Source organism: Anopheles moucheti, chromosome 3 (assembly GCF_943734755.1).
Source record: "Anopheles moucheti chromosome 3, idAnoMoucSN_F20_07, whole genome shotgun sequence".
NCBI lineage: Eukaryota > Metazoa > Arthropoda > Insecta > Diptera > Culicidae > Anopheles > Anopheles moucheti.
Window position 1 is genome coordinate 44,852,341 of NC_069141.1, and position 19,578 is coordinate 44,871,918.

At 41.1% G+C, this 19,578-nt stretch overlaps 1 protein-coding gene across 1 annotated transcript; it reads right to left on the reverse strand.

Moving 5' to 3' along the window:
* Positions 1–6,287: 6,287 nt before the first annotated feature.
* LOC128301668 (lachesin-like) lies at positions 6,288–19,296 on the reverse strand. Its single transcript, XM_053038256.1, has 11 exons — positions 18,936–19,296; positions 11,967–12,008; positions 10,825–10,922; positions 10,543–10,750; positions 10,188–10,334; positions 9,868–9,996; positions 8,570–8,704; positions 7,248–7,400; positions 7,079–7,165; positions 6,888–7,001; positions 6,288–6,789 (listed from the first exon to the last, which is right to left on the reverse strand). Exons 1-11 carry the CDS (start codon positions 19,144–19,146, stop codon positions 6,611–6,613), a joined length of 1,503 nt encoding a protein of 500 aa, XP_052894216.1. The 5' UTR covers positions 19,147–19,296; the 3' UTR covers positions 6,288–6,610.
* Positions 19,297–19,578: the final 282 nt, after the last annotated feature.

The following is a 19,578-nucleotide window of genomic DNA, read 5'->3' on the forward strand; positions in this document are numbered from 1 at the left end:
ACAGGGGATTCTATCGTGAAAATAAACACCTCTCCCAACATTACTTATTGTGTTACTTTGAAAACTTAGCATGGTTTTGTAGTGCTGGAAAATTAATTCTGTACGAATGGAACATTTTTACATTATTTTTGCTATGTGCTTTTTGTTGTACACGATCAAAATTTAATATTATTTTAGAGTTATTGGTGTCGATGCTGTGTAAAATCACTATCCCGACTCTGCAGATGGCATCAAAATCTGAAGTGTTTAGCAACACTGTCTTCAAGAAAGCACATTACCGATTGTTGTTGAACGTTTGGTAGTTTTACATTACAAAACGTATAAATAAAGTGAACACGGAAAATTAGTGACAAGCGAGTTATGTTTGTAACAAACTGTGAAGGAAATTGAATCGTTTCCTTTGGAGATGATGTTGCCGCTTTTCTGTGGAGGGCTGTTACCTATTACCAAAACCACTGGTCTTTCATCGGAAACAAGAGACACTGATTGTTTGGTACAAACTTTGTCCTCTTGAAGCAAAATGATCTTTTTTGCAGCATGTAGACCAGCTGGGTAGACTGAGATGAAGCTGAGATAAATTTGAGACGATTTCTATGTGTCGCTAGTGGTCCGATCTTGCCTTTAGCTTGCAGGGACAGTTGCGTTTGCATGGCTAACGTACAAACATACCAGCGTACTGCATTACTGCAGTTGACTCGCATTCTAGACCGGCGCATATGTAGGAGACATTCATAAGTTATAAGCATGAGTTACATCGAATGAGGTTAACTAGTTGTTATTTAAATTTAAATTATGCTCCCTCTTCGTTTTCGTCCAGAGCTATCGATGGGGTTGTGAGTACACGTACGCTAGCTGCAAGTTGCTTTTGTTAGCACTCAAGCCAAAGTATGCATTTTACGAGTTTCTTTCCAATACTTTAAGGCAAAACCTTGCCTTTCTCGAAGTGACTTTTAGAAGACTTATGGGAGGGTTTTCACAATTGAAGATAACACAAAGTTATTGTTTTTAGCCAAAAAACTAATGATTTTCTTAATATCACTCATTTTGATAGCTACAAGGAAAAGATTAGGGTATCGCATAATATAAAAACTTCATTGTGACTGCACGATGTAGCTCTAAAATTACAATGGATATGTAAGATAGGCCTCCCGATGTGAGAATGAAGGCGATAAAGTACAAAACCACAATCTAATGCTTTGCCTTAAAATCCAGCCATTTATTATATTTATTATTACATTCGGATAAAAACACATTACCCAATCGTACACGATAAGGTGTCGTAAGAGCGGGCCCTGTTTGCACATGTCATAAAAAAGAACTAGGTAAATTAAATACATAGTAGAAAAGGAAATAAAATTTGATGCATAAATCAAAACTTTATCGGAATGAATTCTTAACTAAATACCAAATAAAAAGGTATTTCAGTATTTTTTCCTGTTCCTCGTTCAAGCTACCTGGCGCTTGTTCCAACAGCAACATCGCTTCGGCCAGTGCTCTCAGTTCCATTCAGTCCAGTGTGCTGCTGCAGTGCTTTTTAGTAGCCGAAAAACTTTGACCCTTGGGGTCGCTAGTGGGTCGGGTGAAATAGTTTTCGTAAATTATGTGTGTACCTCCTACAACGAAGGCAAGATGGGGAAGTTTTTCCTTCATTCTTCTTTCACCTACATGCCAAGGTAAGAGGGAAAAAGTTCCGTGCTCTAGGTGCCAGGTAACAGTGGGTTTCTATATCGGTTTGCAGAAGCTGGCCAGGCTTGCTACACAGAACAGGAACAGAAGGGCTGAAGATGGGGAGAACGAAAGCAAGACGACTGAAAGGAGCTAACCGTACAAACTCGAACGCAGGAACCTGTTGGGTAACATAAAATCATTAAAAGATCTTTTAAACATGAGCATGTTTCGTCGATGGTGGTGGGAAACTTTCGCACTTCACACTTTTGGCTCATCGATCCGATGAGGGAAAGCGCAACTGTGCCCTCTTGCGTCCGGGTTGTTTTCCGTGTGGTCATCCTTAATTAAAATTTGAACAAAACCTCCAGCATCGGACGGCTCCGGCCGAAAACGGTTGCAATCGGGCAAAGTTGGAGATATCTTAGGCAATAAAATCATTATCATTAGTACCCGATTATTGGTGGAAGAGGGCTCGGGTTCTACCGAATGCCGAAGAACGTTGGTTGCTGCTGTCGGAAAATGTGCCAGGTTTCATATTTACGTAGAGTGTTGAGGTGTTTAACAGTATCTTTAATCCGGAACTAGAAACTATCCGCACATTCTTGCGATGTGACTCGTCGCTGATTCGTTATAACATTGACTTGGAGCAGATCTTGTTACAGATGCAATCTAGTTTAATTTTTGTACAACACATTATTACATCCTGCTTTAAAACTTTAAATTTTAAAAATTTTGAAATGCTTATGACGAGATGATTATAAAATATTAATATTTTAAATCTTTTTTCGCGTTTCTTGAGCTGGATTAGTCTGCATGTTCATCGAACATTAAACAATGTTACAAATAAATATTTCTTTCAATCAACTAGTTATTTGAATTTAGTTAGAACGATCTAGCCATATCGACTTATTTTACCCCGTAGCCGAATAGTCAATCCTACTGGAGATTGGGCCGGATGGGATTTTGGTCCGGTTCGTTCGTGTGAAGACCAGTGTCGCTGTCATCAGGCCACCAGACCGCCAACTTGCTATTTATTCGTTTATTCAATTTGGTACTTCAATAATGCTTACAAGATGTTTCCATGGATTATTGTAGATTTTATTTCAGTTGTGTATCCATAAGATTGATTGATTTACTTGATTGATTGATTGATTTTATTGATTTTAGTGATTTAATAAATTATTTGCGGTGTTATCTAGTGCCTTGTTTTAACTTTTGCATTCCCAATTGCAGTAATTTTAATTGAAAATATAAAATTAGCTTCTTTTTATTCAAAAAGAACAATTGTTTTCCTATCAGTTCTCCCAAAATGCATCTAATAAATCGATGAAAACATTTGAGTAAACATAAAAAAAAACAATATATTTTAAAAATTTCGAGACTAAAACACCTACGATAGTCAATCACCAAAGTTACGAAAAAAATCGAAGTAAAAGACTGAAGGTAAGCAATACTGCCATCCGATCTTCTTGAACAAAAAATAATGAATGTTGAGGTACGAGACTTGAGACCGTCATCATATACCATACATCATTCACTTACCTTCCTAAGTTAACAAATAGAAATGCAGTAAGAATGGCTAACTGCTGAGTGAATAACTTGAATATTAAGGACTACGATAGTTTAGTTGTTAGCGTTTTTATGTTTTGAGACTGGTAGATTTCCATTCCCTGTTGTCAGTGATTGGACATATAAAATGAAGACCATGAATGGAAAATACAATTTTATTATTTAAAATTGCCCCGATGCTCGGGACAAGCTGTAATTTTTTGTCAATCGGAAATGGATGTACTTTTCCTTAAATTTTCAAAATTTGCAAGTGTATGTAGTAGCGCCCTACACAACAGAACCGAGTCAAAATCTCATCCGGACCGTTCCTCCGTTACAAGGAATGTGTCTGCGTGGTAAAACAAATCTAGAAATGACAGGCATTAGCTAGTAAGTCATTACGGCAAGAAAAAGAAAAAAAAGAAGAAAATAAGAATAGATCAACAGCGGAAAAAACGATAGACAAAAATATGAAAAATTGGTTATTCAAATGAAACATCAAAAAACAGTTAGCCACTATATTACGTTCCAGTAATAAAAGAAGAAGAAAAAAGAGAATCGAACGTCTTCGAATGCGCTTACGAATTGAACGATGGTCCTTCGAACGGTAAAGCCCTCCTAATGGCTACGTCATTAAATTCTTAAACTCCTGGTTATCGCCTTACCGAATGCTCCCGTTTTGCTTCCCCCAAAACACACCTAGAACGTGGGGCTACAGCAGGACCAAGCGCTCGTTGCTTTCGCTTTTTTTCTCGCTCGCGATGTTTTTTGGGTATGGGGTGTATGGCCCACTAGAATTTATGGTGATAGCAGCAATGGCTTCAATTACCACGTCGGGCCGGCAAACGCCCGTGCATTCGCGAAAGGTAATAATTTTCTTTTTTATTATGGTAATTACTTTTTCTTGATCTCGCGGCTTGGCTTGTCTCGTGGGCAGCGAGCGCAAAACGAACGGCAAACGGCGGGTTAACGGAGCGGAAGTGATATTGTTGTAGGTGTTGAAAAATGTCAGGATTTTCATTACACACAGACATCCCAGCCGTTTCGCACGTTAGTCCATGCCTGTCTGCCACTAGCCATGGCCACCGAGCAAAAGTGGAATGTAAACAAGATAACAGGCCACCGCGTGCGTTGCCCCTAGCACACCTGACTCTTCTGCTCTTACCAGGAAAGATTGCCTCGTGCCTTTCCACGGCCCTCGTTCTCTAAATCAGGAATGTGCCACTCCTGGCTGTTGGAGGCAGGCCACTCTAGCATCCATATTTTTTATGCTCTCCTGAGCACCGCGACAAAATGCTTGTTAATTAAAATTATGGTCTTTCTGGTGCGTTTTCACTACAATTTACGTAGCCGGTCATATTAGATGTGGTAGGGCACCTTGCTAGTAGTAGCCGGAAAATGGGAGCACACATTTGGGTGCTAAACGATGACAATCGGCAAACAAGGGTGAGTAACGGGCGTAATGGGAAGGGCGCATAAACACATTTGATTTCGCACACCTACAATAACGAAGCAATCAACACGAGGGCAATTTTTGTTACTACTCAAATTTCCACCGTGATGCGCTTCTAATCAGCCTGCTGATTATTCGTTGCCAAAAATTCAAACAGGCAGGTGGCACATTATGGGTAAGCTTAAACTGTTATTCGAATATCCGTGTACTGGATCGGCTGGATGGAAAGGTATTTTACGTAAATTTAAATTTAGGTTAAATAGACGAATATTGAACGTTTACACAAACTAAGGCAAACATACTGTCGTGGCGTGCGCTACTCGAATAATGAAGCGAATCAGAATTGCTTAGCAAACGGTTTTTGCACGCTTTTCAAACTGGGTCGCATAAAAGTCTTTCTACTTATCACATGACGAGGAAACTCCATTAGCAAGCTAACAGTAAGTAAACACGAAACAGTTTGAAATGACCCACACTCGATGCGGGAGCATTCAGGCCCTTATTTGATAAGATTTAATTTAACGCTAATAACCTTCACTTACCTGGTCAGAAGAGGATGTTCTTAAGCAAGGACTATATTATTATAGTAGTGTAATAGAGTCACAACACAGTGGGAACTAAGTAGGATGCTCCTCGTACACATGCTTAATTTTGGGTGACGTCTTTCTTCCTAGTCAACTTTTTGAGCGATATAGCATAACTCAATTAAGAGTGTGGTGTAAAAGGTATAAACCAATACAACAAAGTGGTGTACAAAGGGTGTGTGCCATCGCATAGCCAAACTACGCCGTCACACTCCACAAGATCGACGGACAAGTTCGTGCAAGCAGTTCATATTTCAAGTGCCAAGATTCTTTACCTAGCCCAGGATGGCAAGAACCACGTTGAATTGCCGTGAAGCCATTCACAAAATTCGCGCCTGCCACAATTATGTTACGAAGAAAACTATCCTTATTTAATTCAATCAACTATCACAGTCAAGTATTACCAGTTGCCACCATTTCAGGCACCATCACCAAAACCGAAGGGAAAGAAGCAGAATCTTTGTTCGCAAACAAACAACAGGCCCCGGAATGGTCGGAACGGCCGGGCCTAAGCACCCGTCCTCCGGAACAACCCAAGTCCAACCGGCATGAATAATTAAATCACTGAAGTGAAACAAATTGGCCACAATTTGTGGCGCGGTCGAAGGAACGATATCCTGCTGGAAACATCAACAAAACAACTACTGCGCGTAGTGAACGGCGTCCAGCTGTTCTGGGCAACGCGCACAACACAACGGACACCGGTCGAAAAAAAAGGAAACGGCGAGGTAAAGTGTCATTTAGCAGACAGTTGCGTTCGGTAAGGTAACGGTAGAGGGCACCGGAAAGAAACACGTAAACAAACCATTTTTGAGATTAAATTTTCCACCCAGAACAGATAAGCTTGCACAGTGAAACCCCCGTCGGTGGGAAGCGATTGCACACCCAGCATTCCTGGTTTGTTGTTGTTCAGATATCTTCAACACTGTCGGTGTTTGGTGCACAATCGGAAGCACATTGTCGAATGCAGGATGTCGGATGTTGCTAGTGAAGGCGGCCAGTAGTGAGTCGCAGAGTCGTCGTTTTGTCTGTTTTATTATAAAAAAAACCTTTATTACATTGTCAGCTTTTAACATTGTTTCTCCAAGCGGGATGCTCGATTTTGAATCGTCCGTTTATTTGGTTACGCTTTACGTAGCGAAATTTCACATTTACAGTGCTCCTCTTACCAACACTCAGCGACACAATCAATCGTTTTGCTAACTGGATTTTTGTTTTGTTTTGTTTGTTTTGGCCTGATTCCTATGTCACTTAAGTCTCATAATTTATCTATAGTTCAGTAATGTTGTGTTTGTGTAATTGTTAAGTTGTCCGTGTACGCATCTCGGCCTTGCAGTAAGTGGATCTAACGCGGAAATCACCTGGCGCTGATCGTAACTATCAACAGTGTGTAACAGGCAAGGATCAGTAGACCGCTTCCTGCGGGTGACCAGTGCGGAGGGGCATGTGAATTTCCTTCCGTATCAACGAATGCTTCCTTTTCCCGTTGATCCTCGTTGTAGCTGGCCCCATTGTCTCGGTATCGATGATCACGATCTGGTCACGAAACGAGAAAAACACAAAGAAAAACGCCCGAATGCATTGATTTAGTTGATTGCGTGTTCGCAAATCCGCTTGACAAGTCCATCAATTACCTTTCTCAATCGTTCCATCGATGTTCCACGTTTCGGAACTGTCCCCTGCGCCCATGATCTTATTGGATGATGATGAAAATTCGTCCAACGGTGGGCGATAGATTTTGTTTTTATCTGTAATACATAACGTAAAATAGAGCTCGTTTATGTGTTCTACCCAGCATGGTAGTTACCGCGAGGCAAATACTAACAATTTTTCCGAAACACTGTTTCGGTGGTGGTTGCAACGGTTGTCGTTACGGGTGGACTGGTAGCCATTGCAGTAGTAGATGGAATATCTGTTTGGAAAAGCAAACCGCAAACAAACATTAAACGAGTTGAGCGAGATTGCTGTAAATCATTAACGTTACGGACACTTACGATACACTTTAATTGAACCGTCCGTTTCGCCGAGTGAATTTTTTACGACGCATTTGTACGTCCCAAAGTCGGCAATGTTGATGTCTTTGATAGTGAGCTTCATCACCACCTTGTAGCTGTTGATCTCCTTAATCGAAGGTTCAAAGTGTTTGCCTGTGAGAGTGATGGATTTCTGTTAGATTGTATGCAACAATTAGCATGGAAAAGTGTGTCCCAAAGTTACAAAGATAATGACATTCGTTATAAGGATAATAAAAGAAGTACGTTGATCACAACCGTAGCCACCACGCCGGTAAAGAATATTCGCTAAAACTGTGTATATTTTTATCCTTTTTTCGTAGTGTTTCAAATGGCATTTGTTCGTCGAGTTTTTGGTGGGTGGTTTGTCATCACTGCGAATCAACCGAAAGATACTTTTCAACTGAAGATCATTCCCATAAATCTTGCCCTTGGTTATCGCTCTCTAACGACGGTGCGCTCTGCTCTGGCATACCATGTTTTGCTACTTCACGCTAGATGGTTGCCGAACTGTTGTGCAGCATAATGAATTCGTTGACATGGGCCCTTATCATTCCCACCCCCTTCTGTTGGGAGTGTGGGTCGAGAGACTGCGCGCCAACCTAAAACACGGTAACCAAGAACGGTACCAAGTACGGCCCGTCCATCTTGCCGTTCTGCAGAATTCACCCAAAGCTCGGGTTTTTGGGGTGCTTCCAGTTTTTTTTGCTGTTCCTTTCCCATTGCCATTGTCCGTCGCATGTCCTTACATTGATTGAATAACAAGATGATGATTGTGACACAATTTTTCCTCGTTATCAGATTTTTCCTTGTTTATTATTTCCATCCGTTTGGTGTTGTTTCGTTCTGCTTGGTCGCCGGTTGGTGGTTGTTCCGAAAACGGGAAAAATGACAACCAAAAAACCACGCTCATGCAAACGGTTTCGCCACGCGAACCTGCATACAAGCGTCCGCTGGCGAACCTGGTGAGGTTTCGTTTTTGTCGCCGGAGGAAACGGGCGAAAGGGAATGACGAGGAGGCGAGAAGACGGTTCAACGGAAAATCTACTACCCGTCAACCAAAAGTCAGTCTGTTTCCTTGGCAGTGAAGAGGAAGATATTAATGATGAACGATTCGGCAGGACGGGTACCTGGTTGATTGAGGGACAAACAACATTACGAGGTGGGCCGAGTGGCCGGTGCCAAATGTTCTGTCGGTGGCGGATTTTGTGATGCTTTTTGAACAAAATATTTTTATCTATCCTCATCAATAGATATTGGGGTAAAGACAAGCACACCCCAGTGTAGTCCACGAATTTCCTTACCTTGCGTTATGATGGTGTCATTCTTCATCCAGTAATTGATAGAGCGTGGGTAAGCCTCCGATTGACACTCGAGAGTCAAACGCTGTCCCAGGGCGGCGCCAACAAGCTGATCTTGGATCCATATCATCGGTGGGACTTCGTAACGACAGATGAAGACGATAGGAAACATAAATGATTGCATAGCTAATTAAAGGGGACTTCCGTGAGCCATAAAAAAACTGCAGACTAATTACTACGGGTAAGCTATTTGACTGAGGATGCTCGTTTTATTGTTCTCTGGTTATAGTTATCTTAATAAACATAGTAAATTATGACACCAATCATAAAATTGATGATGACTACGAAATAATTATGCATTCGTTTAGATTCATGAGTGAAAGACAGAATTTGTGATTGAGTATACACGGTATTTAATAAATTCGAATACACTTTTAAAAAATGATTGACTAGGCTGATTCAATTTTTTTTAAATGATATAAGGTAATGACACCGTATGGACATAATAAAGGACTAAACAAAAAGTCATATCAGAGATAGCAAGATAGGATTCATATCCGGAGCTCTGGGAGATCACAAAGATTAGTCGAGGAAGTCGGTTAAATTGTTCTAACACCGTCCGGATGAAAAACTACTGTTCTACGAAATCTTCCTCAGTCTGGCAAGAGAGGATCATCTTGCCTCGATCAAACATCCTAACGGTGTTGAAAGGTACACATTCTCAAGGGTTTACGTGTAGTTAAAACTGATATAAATATCTTTTCTTCTTTCCACGAGTGACAGAAGTTCCTTCTGTATATGACTATGACTAGTTCTATGGCAAAGTATCTCTCAACTCCTTAGCAACAATCATGGATATATCCACTGGTTTTTCACCGACATCAATATCCATAGAGAATAATTAAATGTTGCAGATTTGATTAATGATGAAACTTAGTATTCGAATTTATTGAACAATCTGTAAATCTTAACTGGTTTTTCCAAATTTGATATTCAGGCTAAATTTAATAGGATCGATTGAAAGAGATGATAATATATTATGTAATAAAACAAGACAATTTCATATTTAAAGCAATGGTCAAGAGATCGTAAATGTAAATACATAATGCATTCGGACAACAGAAGCAATATGTTGGAAATTGCAATAACGACACAGAGTGCGCACAAGCACCATGTGGAGTAATCGCACCTATCACCGTGGAAGGATTTAGTGGTCTTTATTGCATCAAACAAAATACAAACAGCACCAACAGAAAAAAAATGCCAAACAACCAAACACACAAACCCTGGGTGGTACTTACAATGGACAATCAACATGACGCGTTTGCTGACCGACGGTGGGATACCATTCGATGCGATGCACAAATATGCCCCCATATGCAGTCGATTAACTCGCGAAATGGAAAAGGTGGAGCTGTTCAGGCTGGTCGCTGCATGAAATGGTGTGCCGGGTTTGGAATAATAATGAAACAATTTGGTTGTAGTTTGCCAGCCCGATGCACTTGCATCGCATGCATGGTAGTTTTAATGGTCGACAGAAACCAAATAAAATAGTGCAGTGTATCAACAATGAAACAAAAACAAAATTCAAACAGGAAGAAAAAAACTCATAACAACGTACCGCCCGCGCTGACAGGCTCATTGCCTTCCCGTCGCCAAATGATGGAAGGAGTCGGTGAACCGGAAGCGGCACATTTCAGCGTAACGTTGCTTCCCTCGCGCACGACCATATCGGTGCTGGTGGGATAGTCCAGTATGTTGGGCGGCACTGGTACGGGATTATACGTATATTGATATTTTTATGAGTGTCCAGATGATGCGTGGATGAGAAAGAGGCAGCTCATTAGCATAAGCCAACATGGACAGCGACAATTAAATCACATTAAATCACCGCCACCGACGGTCACACAGCGAGCGTAAATGCTCGCCCTAGCGGATGGTTACATCTTCCTAGTCCTTATCGTCCACTTCCTTACCTACAACGTTCAGGTAGCCGATCTGATTACGCATCGGGTCGGTGTTGACCTGGCACATGTACCATCCCTTGTCCGATTCTTTTACATCGCGAATGCGTAACACCCAGGCACGGCCCTCGACATGTGCGATGGTCATGCGGTGATTTTTCGTAATGACATGCGTTTGAATCGTCAGTATTGTTTGCGTATCGACACGCAGCCACGCCACCTTCAAAGCAAAACAGGGAAACATTGTCGGTTACTGTGGACAATACTGGCGAAGGGGGCTTCGTTTGGACGTACCTTGTATGTTTGAAGATTGTTAATGACACAGGTCAGTATCGCTTCTCGTCCGACCGGTACGGTAAGATTTTGAATCGGTTCTCCGAACTTGGGTAAATCTGTAACCATAACAAGGCTCTTAATGTTGAAAGGAATTTTATCATTTTAAAGGCACATGTAACAATAAACATAAAAAAATTGCAATAGGTAAAACTAATGAAAGAATGAAAATTGCATTTCAGAATCAATGAGTTTGAAGCTCATTATAGATTGTAATGATATTCATTTAGCCGTAATTTTACCGAATCAATTAATTTCTTCTCGATCATATTTTGTGCCTGTGGCCCCGAGAACTGTTTTACACATCGGTATCTTCGGCCTTATCCAGCCGTTGATGCATTTTCGATGTACGCACGGTCTACAGTCAAGCTGCCTGCTAAGCTCGAAAGCTTGTTTTCCGAGGCAGCATGCGCGCTATCATCTCGTACTATCAGCTGACACACGATATTTTCCAATTTTAATTATGATGAATATTTAACCCCCTTACCGTACCTACTGTCATAATGCCACTGAATAATGCATCGCTACTGCTATATTATATTCATGAAGCACTTATTCCTAAAAATGAGTGCAGTGGCTCAATGCAAGCGATTCGATCGCAATTAGCCTCTAGATACCTACCTTTTATCCCACGCCCTATCTCGTTTGCACTACTGCTCTACTGCTTTCTTTCTTTGTTTCTCTTACATCGACACTTTTCGCCATTGGATAGCATTTTCACCATATCGTTTTTTTTTTGCTGCTTCTGTTTCGGATAGCATTTGCTTTCCACTCGCCTGATTGAGCCACGGATGGGAAAAATGGGTTTGCTTTTGATTGCCTTTGACCAAGTGAGAAACGATGTGGCCATAAGGGAACTGTAGTCTATTATCTGCAAGGTTTCACGCTGCTGCAAGACGCTTAACAAAGTAGATTGAATGATTTATTCCATTCAACCTCTTGCAGTATGTTTTTTCTTACGCTCTTTTTTGGTTAAAGTGTTTTTTTCATATTTTATGTCATTCTTTTTGTTACCATAACAATAAGTAAAGCAATTACAAAATATTTGCAAGAAAGAACTATAAAATGAAAAATACTGCATGAAGAAATTGCAGCATACATACCTTTATCCAATATATAAGAATTCGTTTCCTCCACCGTTTCATCTGTATGCAGAAAGAGGAGGATATAAGGAAAGAGAGAAAGCTATGAGTTAAAACAGCACATACAAGGACTTAAAGCGTTTAATTAAAATACACTGAATATGAAGCTGCGTTCGTTTCGGTCGTATTCCGTCTCAGTCATAAATTATACAATCCCTCCCTTCACTGATTATTATTCCTTTTTAATAGTGTTGTAAAAGTGGAATTTAATTGTTTAGCTCTTGTTTACAACATTCTTGCTAATGTATTCATTGTTTTCCATTCCCAGGCAACACTGGTGCAATGATGGCGGTGGCGCCTTATGATGAGCACCGACGGCACAATTCTCTATCGAAAATTAAACTGCAAACCAAATTGGATGAGTAAGGGTCGCCGGATGGAGCAGATTTTATTTCGCTACGCTATTCATGTTTTGACCGACCGCACGTTGCTTATATCAACGGTTTTTACAATTCTGATCGTTATCGCGTTGGGGTAAAACGAGCAGAAGTGCACAAGTGCTGTGCTGGTTTCGAAAAGCAAGTCGTGTCAAAATTGCACGGATAGTTGAAAGGCAGCTGAGTTCATCTGTTCACTCGGCGCAACGATAGTGGTTTATTCATTTCATATTTACCCTTAGCGTATTAAGCAAAACTATTTTGCATTTGTTTTGTCCTTTACTTGTGGTTGCTAGTACCAGGCAGGAGTAGTACGAACAAACTAGTGGTAAATTTTCCGAAAATGTATGTTGCCTACCATCCCTTTGAACTAAGGAAATTACATTCCTAGTCGAACTCTCTAGCAGGGAAATCATGGGACCATCGTAAAGAAGTGGAAAGCTCTAAACTATCAGCCAAACATACGTGACAGCTGAATTATGCTCATTAGGGCGTCATCTTATCGAAATGGTTACCGTGTGTGTTATTACGGACACATCGTTATTTAGAGTTCACCGTGACCGTTCGTTCCTCTGCTCCACACTTTTTCCACGCGCATTGGGATGGAAAGTTACGGGTGAAGGCTGGACTTTTGTGGGAGAAAGCTTCGAAGGGAAATCATAAAATTTACAAGCCTGTTGAAAAGGTAAACCAAAATCCCCCTTCATTCATTTAATTAGCAACTAAAGCAATGTCGGTTCCCTTTCATGCTCATCGCCATCGCCCATCAGCATCAGCAAACGAACGAACGGTACCTTTCTGCAGAAGTGTCGTCTGCTCGTCGTGCGCTAGCCGTCGTCAACCTTTCATTTCGCGTTGCTACTTTCCTTGGCGAAGGGATCGCAGCAGGAGCTATTAGAACTCGCCGGGTTCTTCGCTCCCGACACCACGTTAACCACAAAAATGAAGACCGAAAGACCCGTGCCGCGTTCGGATCCGTGGAGATCCGTGGAGAAGGTATCCACCGTCAAAAGGGCAGACCGGGGAAGCCCGAGGTTTTACATACATCGGGTTTTATGTTGTGTTCTGTGATGTGGAAACTGTTGGCATTTTCTCTTTCTCAACCAATTTCAGCCAAAGTCTGCGGTTTTCGGAGAGGAAAATTATAACCAAACAGCTAATCATTAATAATGAAACCATGCCGAAAGCAGCGCGGAGACCGCACACACTACACACACACACATATATATATATACCGACCGGGGCTCGTGCATGGTGGTCTGTTCTCCGTGAAAAACCAAAACCAAAAACCGTAACTAGGCCGTTTATCGTGAAGGGCCATCATGAGAAAACGTTCGGGGGTGTTAAGGTTTCCCGAGGTTCGTGGAATCCGACTTCACTCTGGCCGGTGGCTGTGTTGGCGTTGTGTTTCGAATAGGAGTGGTGACGGCAGGTTCCTTCCCAGCGAGGTCAAAAATGGCAAATTTCATGTTTTAGCAGCGCTGTTTAAACAATACGGCAACAGCGTTTGGTGAAGATGTCAAATACCTGAGTGTGGTAAATACTGGCAAAGACCTTTCTTACCATTCCAAACCGCACCTACACATTCACACACACACAGTCTCTCGCATACACCGATGAACAATCGTCATCTTAATTATCCCCGATCTGTACAAAGCTGTCTAATTTCATCGAGCACTTTAAGGAAACCTTCAGTTAAGCTGAAATTGATACATGAAGTTGTATTAGTGCTGTTGCGTAGATGGATCGATGGACGGAGGTAAGTATTATGATAAATAAGTATGATTGTTACGCAGGACTTTAATCCCTAAATTATGTTGTTTTCGTTAGTATTAAGCTTCTTGTTATGTGCGGATTTCTACGATTGAAAGGTAGGCCTATAGCAGCAATTTCATCGATACCGCGAACACGTCAAGTGGAAGAGGTCAAGAGTATTGGAGTTGTTGCCAATTACCTAAACTTTTCCACTAGTTGCTCTTGGCTTACCAGACTTATTTCACCTCGTTGACGGATCTAAAGCTTTGAGATTTTATGTCTGCATAAGGGACTACGGCGCAGAAAACCTGCGGTTCTATTTTATGAATACAAATGAGAGGATAGTTTCGTAGAACAAGACGTATTGGCCAAGATGTTGTTGCCAATGTTTAAAATATGAGGTTATGCAGGAACACAAAAATTTCTTTGAATTAATTGGTTGTTGTTTACATTTCATTGATTACAATCTTTTTTTTATTTCGTAGGATATGTGTTGCAAAAATCTTGTAGGATGGTACCATTACGGATTCAAAAATACTTTTATCTTGTTTTTTGTTTGTTCTATTTGATCTATTTGAGAGGGGTGAGTGATCATTCCGGTCATATATATTGGTGTCTCAATAGAATTTGTGTTTCGAAGAGCTCACGGATGAATTAAATCATGATATAAATCATGATTTAATTGTCGAAGGGTTATAATCTCAGTGTGAGATGATTTGAATCATGAATTTATGGTCGTCTTGAGGAATTAAATCCTTAGTTAACTCACTCAATAGTTAATTCATGTTTTAAGCAATGAGTTGATGGATGCCGGGGAGCGGTAACCCAAAATTCTTTTAATAATTAAATTCGCTGTGAATGAGTTAAATCACAAAGACTCTAAATACTCTTCTTAGACAGTTGAATCAATTACCTACACGGCCCGGCCGTTCCTTCCTGAATAATAAAATAAATTAATCTCCATTATAATCTCCATTTAAGTTTTAAACCATATATTATTATGAGTAATATTTCACATTACTATGTACGTCGATGAATATAATTGTATTAGATACTATCGAATAAATACCTAGTACTAGAATCCATAGTAATTAGATTGTGATCTTGGCACCTTACTTGACTTCCAATTAGGTTTTAATGACCATTGTTCAACAGTCACACAAGGCTAATGTGATATAAGGATTTATGTAATGCGACTGACTTTAAGGTTTCGCATTTGAAAGCTATTCATGCCTCGCTTGTCAGTGTTCTAGTGTAAATCGGTAACCTGAGCCCCTGTACAGTTTTATGGAACAATAAACTTGAAACCGTCCAGTGAGGATGGTCCAGTAGTATAAAAATCCAAATCGGTCTAAAATTCCGTCTTGACCAATTCCCCGTAGCAAGGATTGATTAACCGTCAACGAGGTGAAATAAGTCTGGTAAGCCAAAAAAACAGGCATGCCCTAGTAGGTTGTCACGTCAAGAAGAAAAATCGGCGTGGTCTACTTAGAGCTTTAGATCAGTCTAGAGCTCTAGAAGCGAGGGTAAGGCTCGATCATTTTAGTTTAAATATGAATGTAGCATTTGAAAAAACTTGTTTAGACCATTTAACGAGCACTGCTGCTAAATATACACTGCAGCTGTGGAAAAGTGAGGTTGCAGTGCCCCACCTAAGTAAAGGTTACATTTGCAAGAATGAATGGAGCCGCCTGGTAGTTTGTTAACAAGACAATTCAGCTAAAAATTAACTCACGTTTAGAAACCTAGAAATAGTTGGCTTAAACTGATAAAGTAATAGCACATAAATGGCTACAGGCTACATTAATTGCTAATAAGATGATGATGACCCTTTGTTATACTTCTTCTTTATCATCGACAGAACAACCTCAAGCGGTAGAGGCCTGCCGTTTCTAGCTTTCTTTGAATTAATCAATTAATAATAAAACTTCTTTTTGAATTCTAAAGATCTAATTACTATTGACGTATGGGTACCTTGCGTTAGAAATCTTAGCCTATCATGGTGCAAGAAGAGAGGAAAGAATAAAGTATCACATTTACAATGGTATTCAGGTAATGAAGGCCACCTACGAAAAACAACGACGGATCAGATCTTCACCATGCGGCAGATTTACCATACTGGTGAAACTTTCCAGAGTTGTACAAATGATGAGTCACAGGCCTGGTGGTTGATGAAAAACTGTCAGGACCATTACCACCAAGAGTCTGCGTGAAAGATCTTTAATGTAATTTAATGTAAATCTAACGCTAGAAATAACCATTTGCGACTGAGAGTTGGAACTTAGACATCATTAGCTTATGCTATCCTATGTAGCGGATGCTTATTGAAATATTACTCAGGTGGCGGAAAGTCGGGTTCTAAATAATCGAAGCAAAAATTAAATAATACAGACACTACAAACGGCCCCCTCAAAAATCTTGAATTACGCAGGGACGATGAACAGATGGGCGATCTAGGGTCAAAGGTCAGCGTGACACCAACGTTGGAATACAAGCTAGAGCCCTAGTAGCCAAACGGTTCTTCTTCAGTCTTACAAAACATCTCCACCAAACCAGTTCCTATACAGTTCCAGTGGCTTATACGCCAATGATACTTAGACTTAGACGAACTCTACGGGCAGTAAGATAAACTCACTATCATGCTGCGAGTTAAACTCGCTAGTTTCTGGTGAGCTAATCATATCACTAGATTGGATCCGAACGATGTAGCCCGTTATGTTGATTCATTATTTTTTTCATTGAGATGGAGTGTTGACGTTCGCCAGGAAAGGCCAAGTTAATCGATCGGCACATGACCGTGAGCAGTGTATTTCGATAAGTAATTAATTAAATGATAATTAATCATCACTCGTGGAAAACGCGAAATCGTGGATAATATTCATTTATTGCATTAACTATCACATCTAAAACAAAGCAGAAGTTGTATGTTGTTTTTTTGGCGCTAGCATGGCTGGGTCGTATCGACAAACGTTACGTTGGTAATTGGTGCTATCAAAAATTGAATTGTAAAATGATCAAGCGAATAAATGCATCATAGAGCTGTGTGTGAAACATTTCTATTATGAGTGTAATTAGTGATTTATTTTCATTGGAGGAGAATTATGAAATTAATAGAATTACCTTTAAAATTAGGTTATAATGGCTTTGTCAAGTTTTGATCAAATTCTACAAAGTTTCAAACCATTGAGGAAAAATTTTTCTTTTTACACACGTTGATCGTTTAAAATTTCTTATCAACCTTAATTGTTGTAAGATCTTTATGTACCCAATGTTATGTATTGCTATTTTTTCGTCAAGCTCTTTAACGGAACAGCATTGTTCTCCGTTTTCCATGCACTCTAGGCCAGGAAGCCGAATGAAAAATTCAAACAATCGGAGCAGGTAGCAAGACGCCAGCAAAATACTTCGGTACGCTTCGCACTTTTCCTTCCTTTCATTTTATGAGTTAACTTTACTTCGCCTTTTAACGTCGAAGGAGTGTGTAAAGTGTGATTTTTGCTCCATCAACGGCTGGAGTGACTGGATACGTGGTACCTCCGGCTATGACAAGGAAATTCATAGCCAGCATTAGTAGGCACCATGGTACCGTAATTCCGAGTTGAACCATTTTTCGACCATGCCGTGTCCCGATTTGGCGCGTGAACCACAATGGGGGCAGGAAATAATAAATTTTCATCTGCGAAACAATAGGGAATCAGTGCATAATGTACCTGCCGTCTGCCTACGAAGCATCTGGAAAGTTTGTTTTAGAAGTTGGTTATAACGTAAAGTGTATATATATAGAGTATAAGGCAAGCGTTCCCGCTGGCTGGCCTAATACCTGCGAACGTTGCAGGAGCCCGGAAATATATTGCGTATGCCTCCAGCGTCTGTGTTTCAAACCGCACCTTCGACCGCTGATAGCTACACCGAGGCCGGCAGATGTAATCGCACGCTCGGCACTGCACCCAGTGATGAACTTTCGGAAACACGAAAATTTAAGAACAAATGAATGAGAAGCCATACAATGGAATGCTTTCGTGCAGGTGCAGGATATATATTTTACCCATCTTTTTGGAAACCTGCACTGAATTGACATTGAAGGCATGCTGTCGATGCACGCAATTGGAATAGAAGCATCGCGAGGTTGGAGCATGAGTGAAAATCATCTCATGAATACATCCAAGCAAAAGGAAGAACATAATGAACGGATATCTTCGGCATACGGGTATATGAATGAATGCGATCGATATTGGAAGCAAATGTGTGAATTGTTTTACAGAGCAGATCCACTTAGAAAGAGAAATGATAACTTGAATAAAGATTATCATACGCTACCGAATTCATACAGTACACAACATTAAGCCGGTATTAATCTAAGTTAACCTATTCGCCTATTAAAAGTTTCCAGCATCGTGTCGATGCATGATCGTCTAACATCGTCCACAGTCCGGTAGTCATGGTGACAGCTCAAAACATGTCAACAGTCGGTTCACCGTCGAGTCATGTTGCCAACACAAAAGCTCAAAATGTTGTCGAAACTATGCAAACGTTCAGTTAGTCGGCACCTACGAACTGCTTTGAACTGGATGAAATGAGCTTTCAATGCACTGCTGCTCGCAACAAACATCAGTCGACCGACGGGGAAACCGGGGACACCATTTGGGACCGGGATGGCAAGAAGGAGGTTTGATGTTATGTATATGACGGAAAACATGACATTGAGCCATTACCGTTCCGTCTCTTCTTCCCCCTGGTAACCGGAGCTCGAATGTGTCCGTGTGGTGGTTTTTGCATGGCACCCTACGCAAAATCTTACCTTGTTCTCCCTGAGCAGTGGCCGAGATGTGGGCTGCATTCAGCACACACGCCACAATGACCAGCGCAATCGTGGACCACTGGAGAAATTCCATTCTCACTCGCAGCAGAGGTGGTCTTCTCCCCAAGCCGGACGTCATCATGTAGCGTCCACCCTCGCTCGCCGCGGTGTGCTGTGCAATTCGATGCAGTTCAGTGCAGTTGTGCACCATCAGATGTAGCTGTGATTATCCAGCGCCCTGTGTGCCGGAGCTCATACGATCCAAGACAAACGCTTGGGTTTGAATGGGAGAATCTGACTGTACAAGCCGGACAAACCAACAAACCGATGGGTCGAAAGGGGGCTTTTGGTGGGTCGGTGGCTCGTGGTATCCAACCGGCGGTCAGCAGGTGAACTCACCGAATCCAGCTGACAACGTATGGTTCCGACTCGATCGAATGTCCGTGTGCGCGCCCGTATGTATGTGTGTGCGTGTGTAGGTGGATGTGTTATACTCACACTTCCACTATCTTAGCGCTCGCAGTACATCCACCAGCAAGTGGAGAGGACTAGTTTGCTTTAGAAAGTATACACATTTAGATAGCCACTGACATCCAAACGACCCCGCTTGCTGTGAATGTTCGCCTTTCCGTGGAAACCAGCA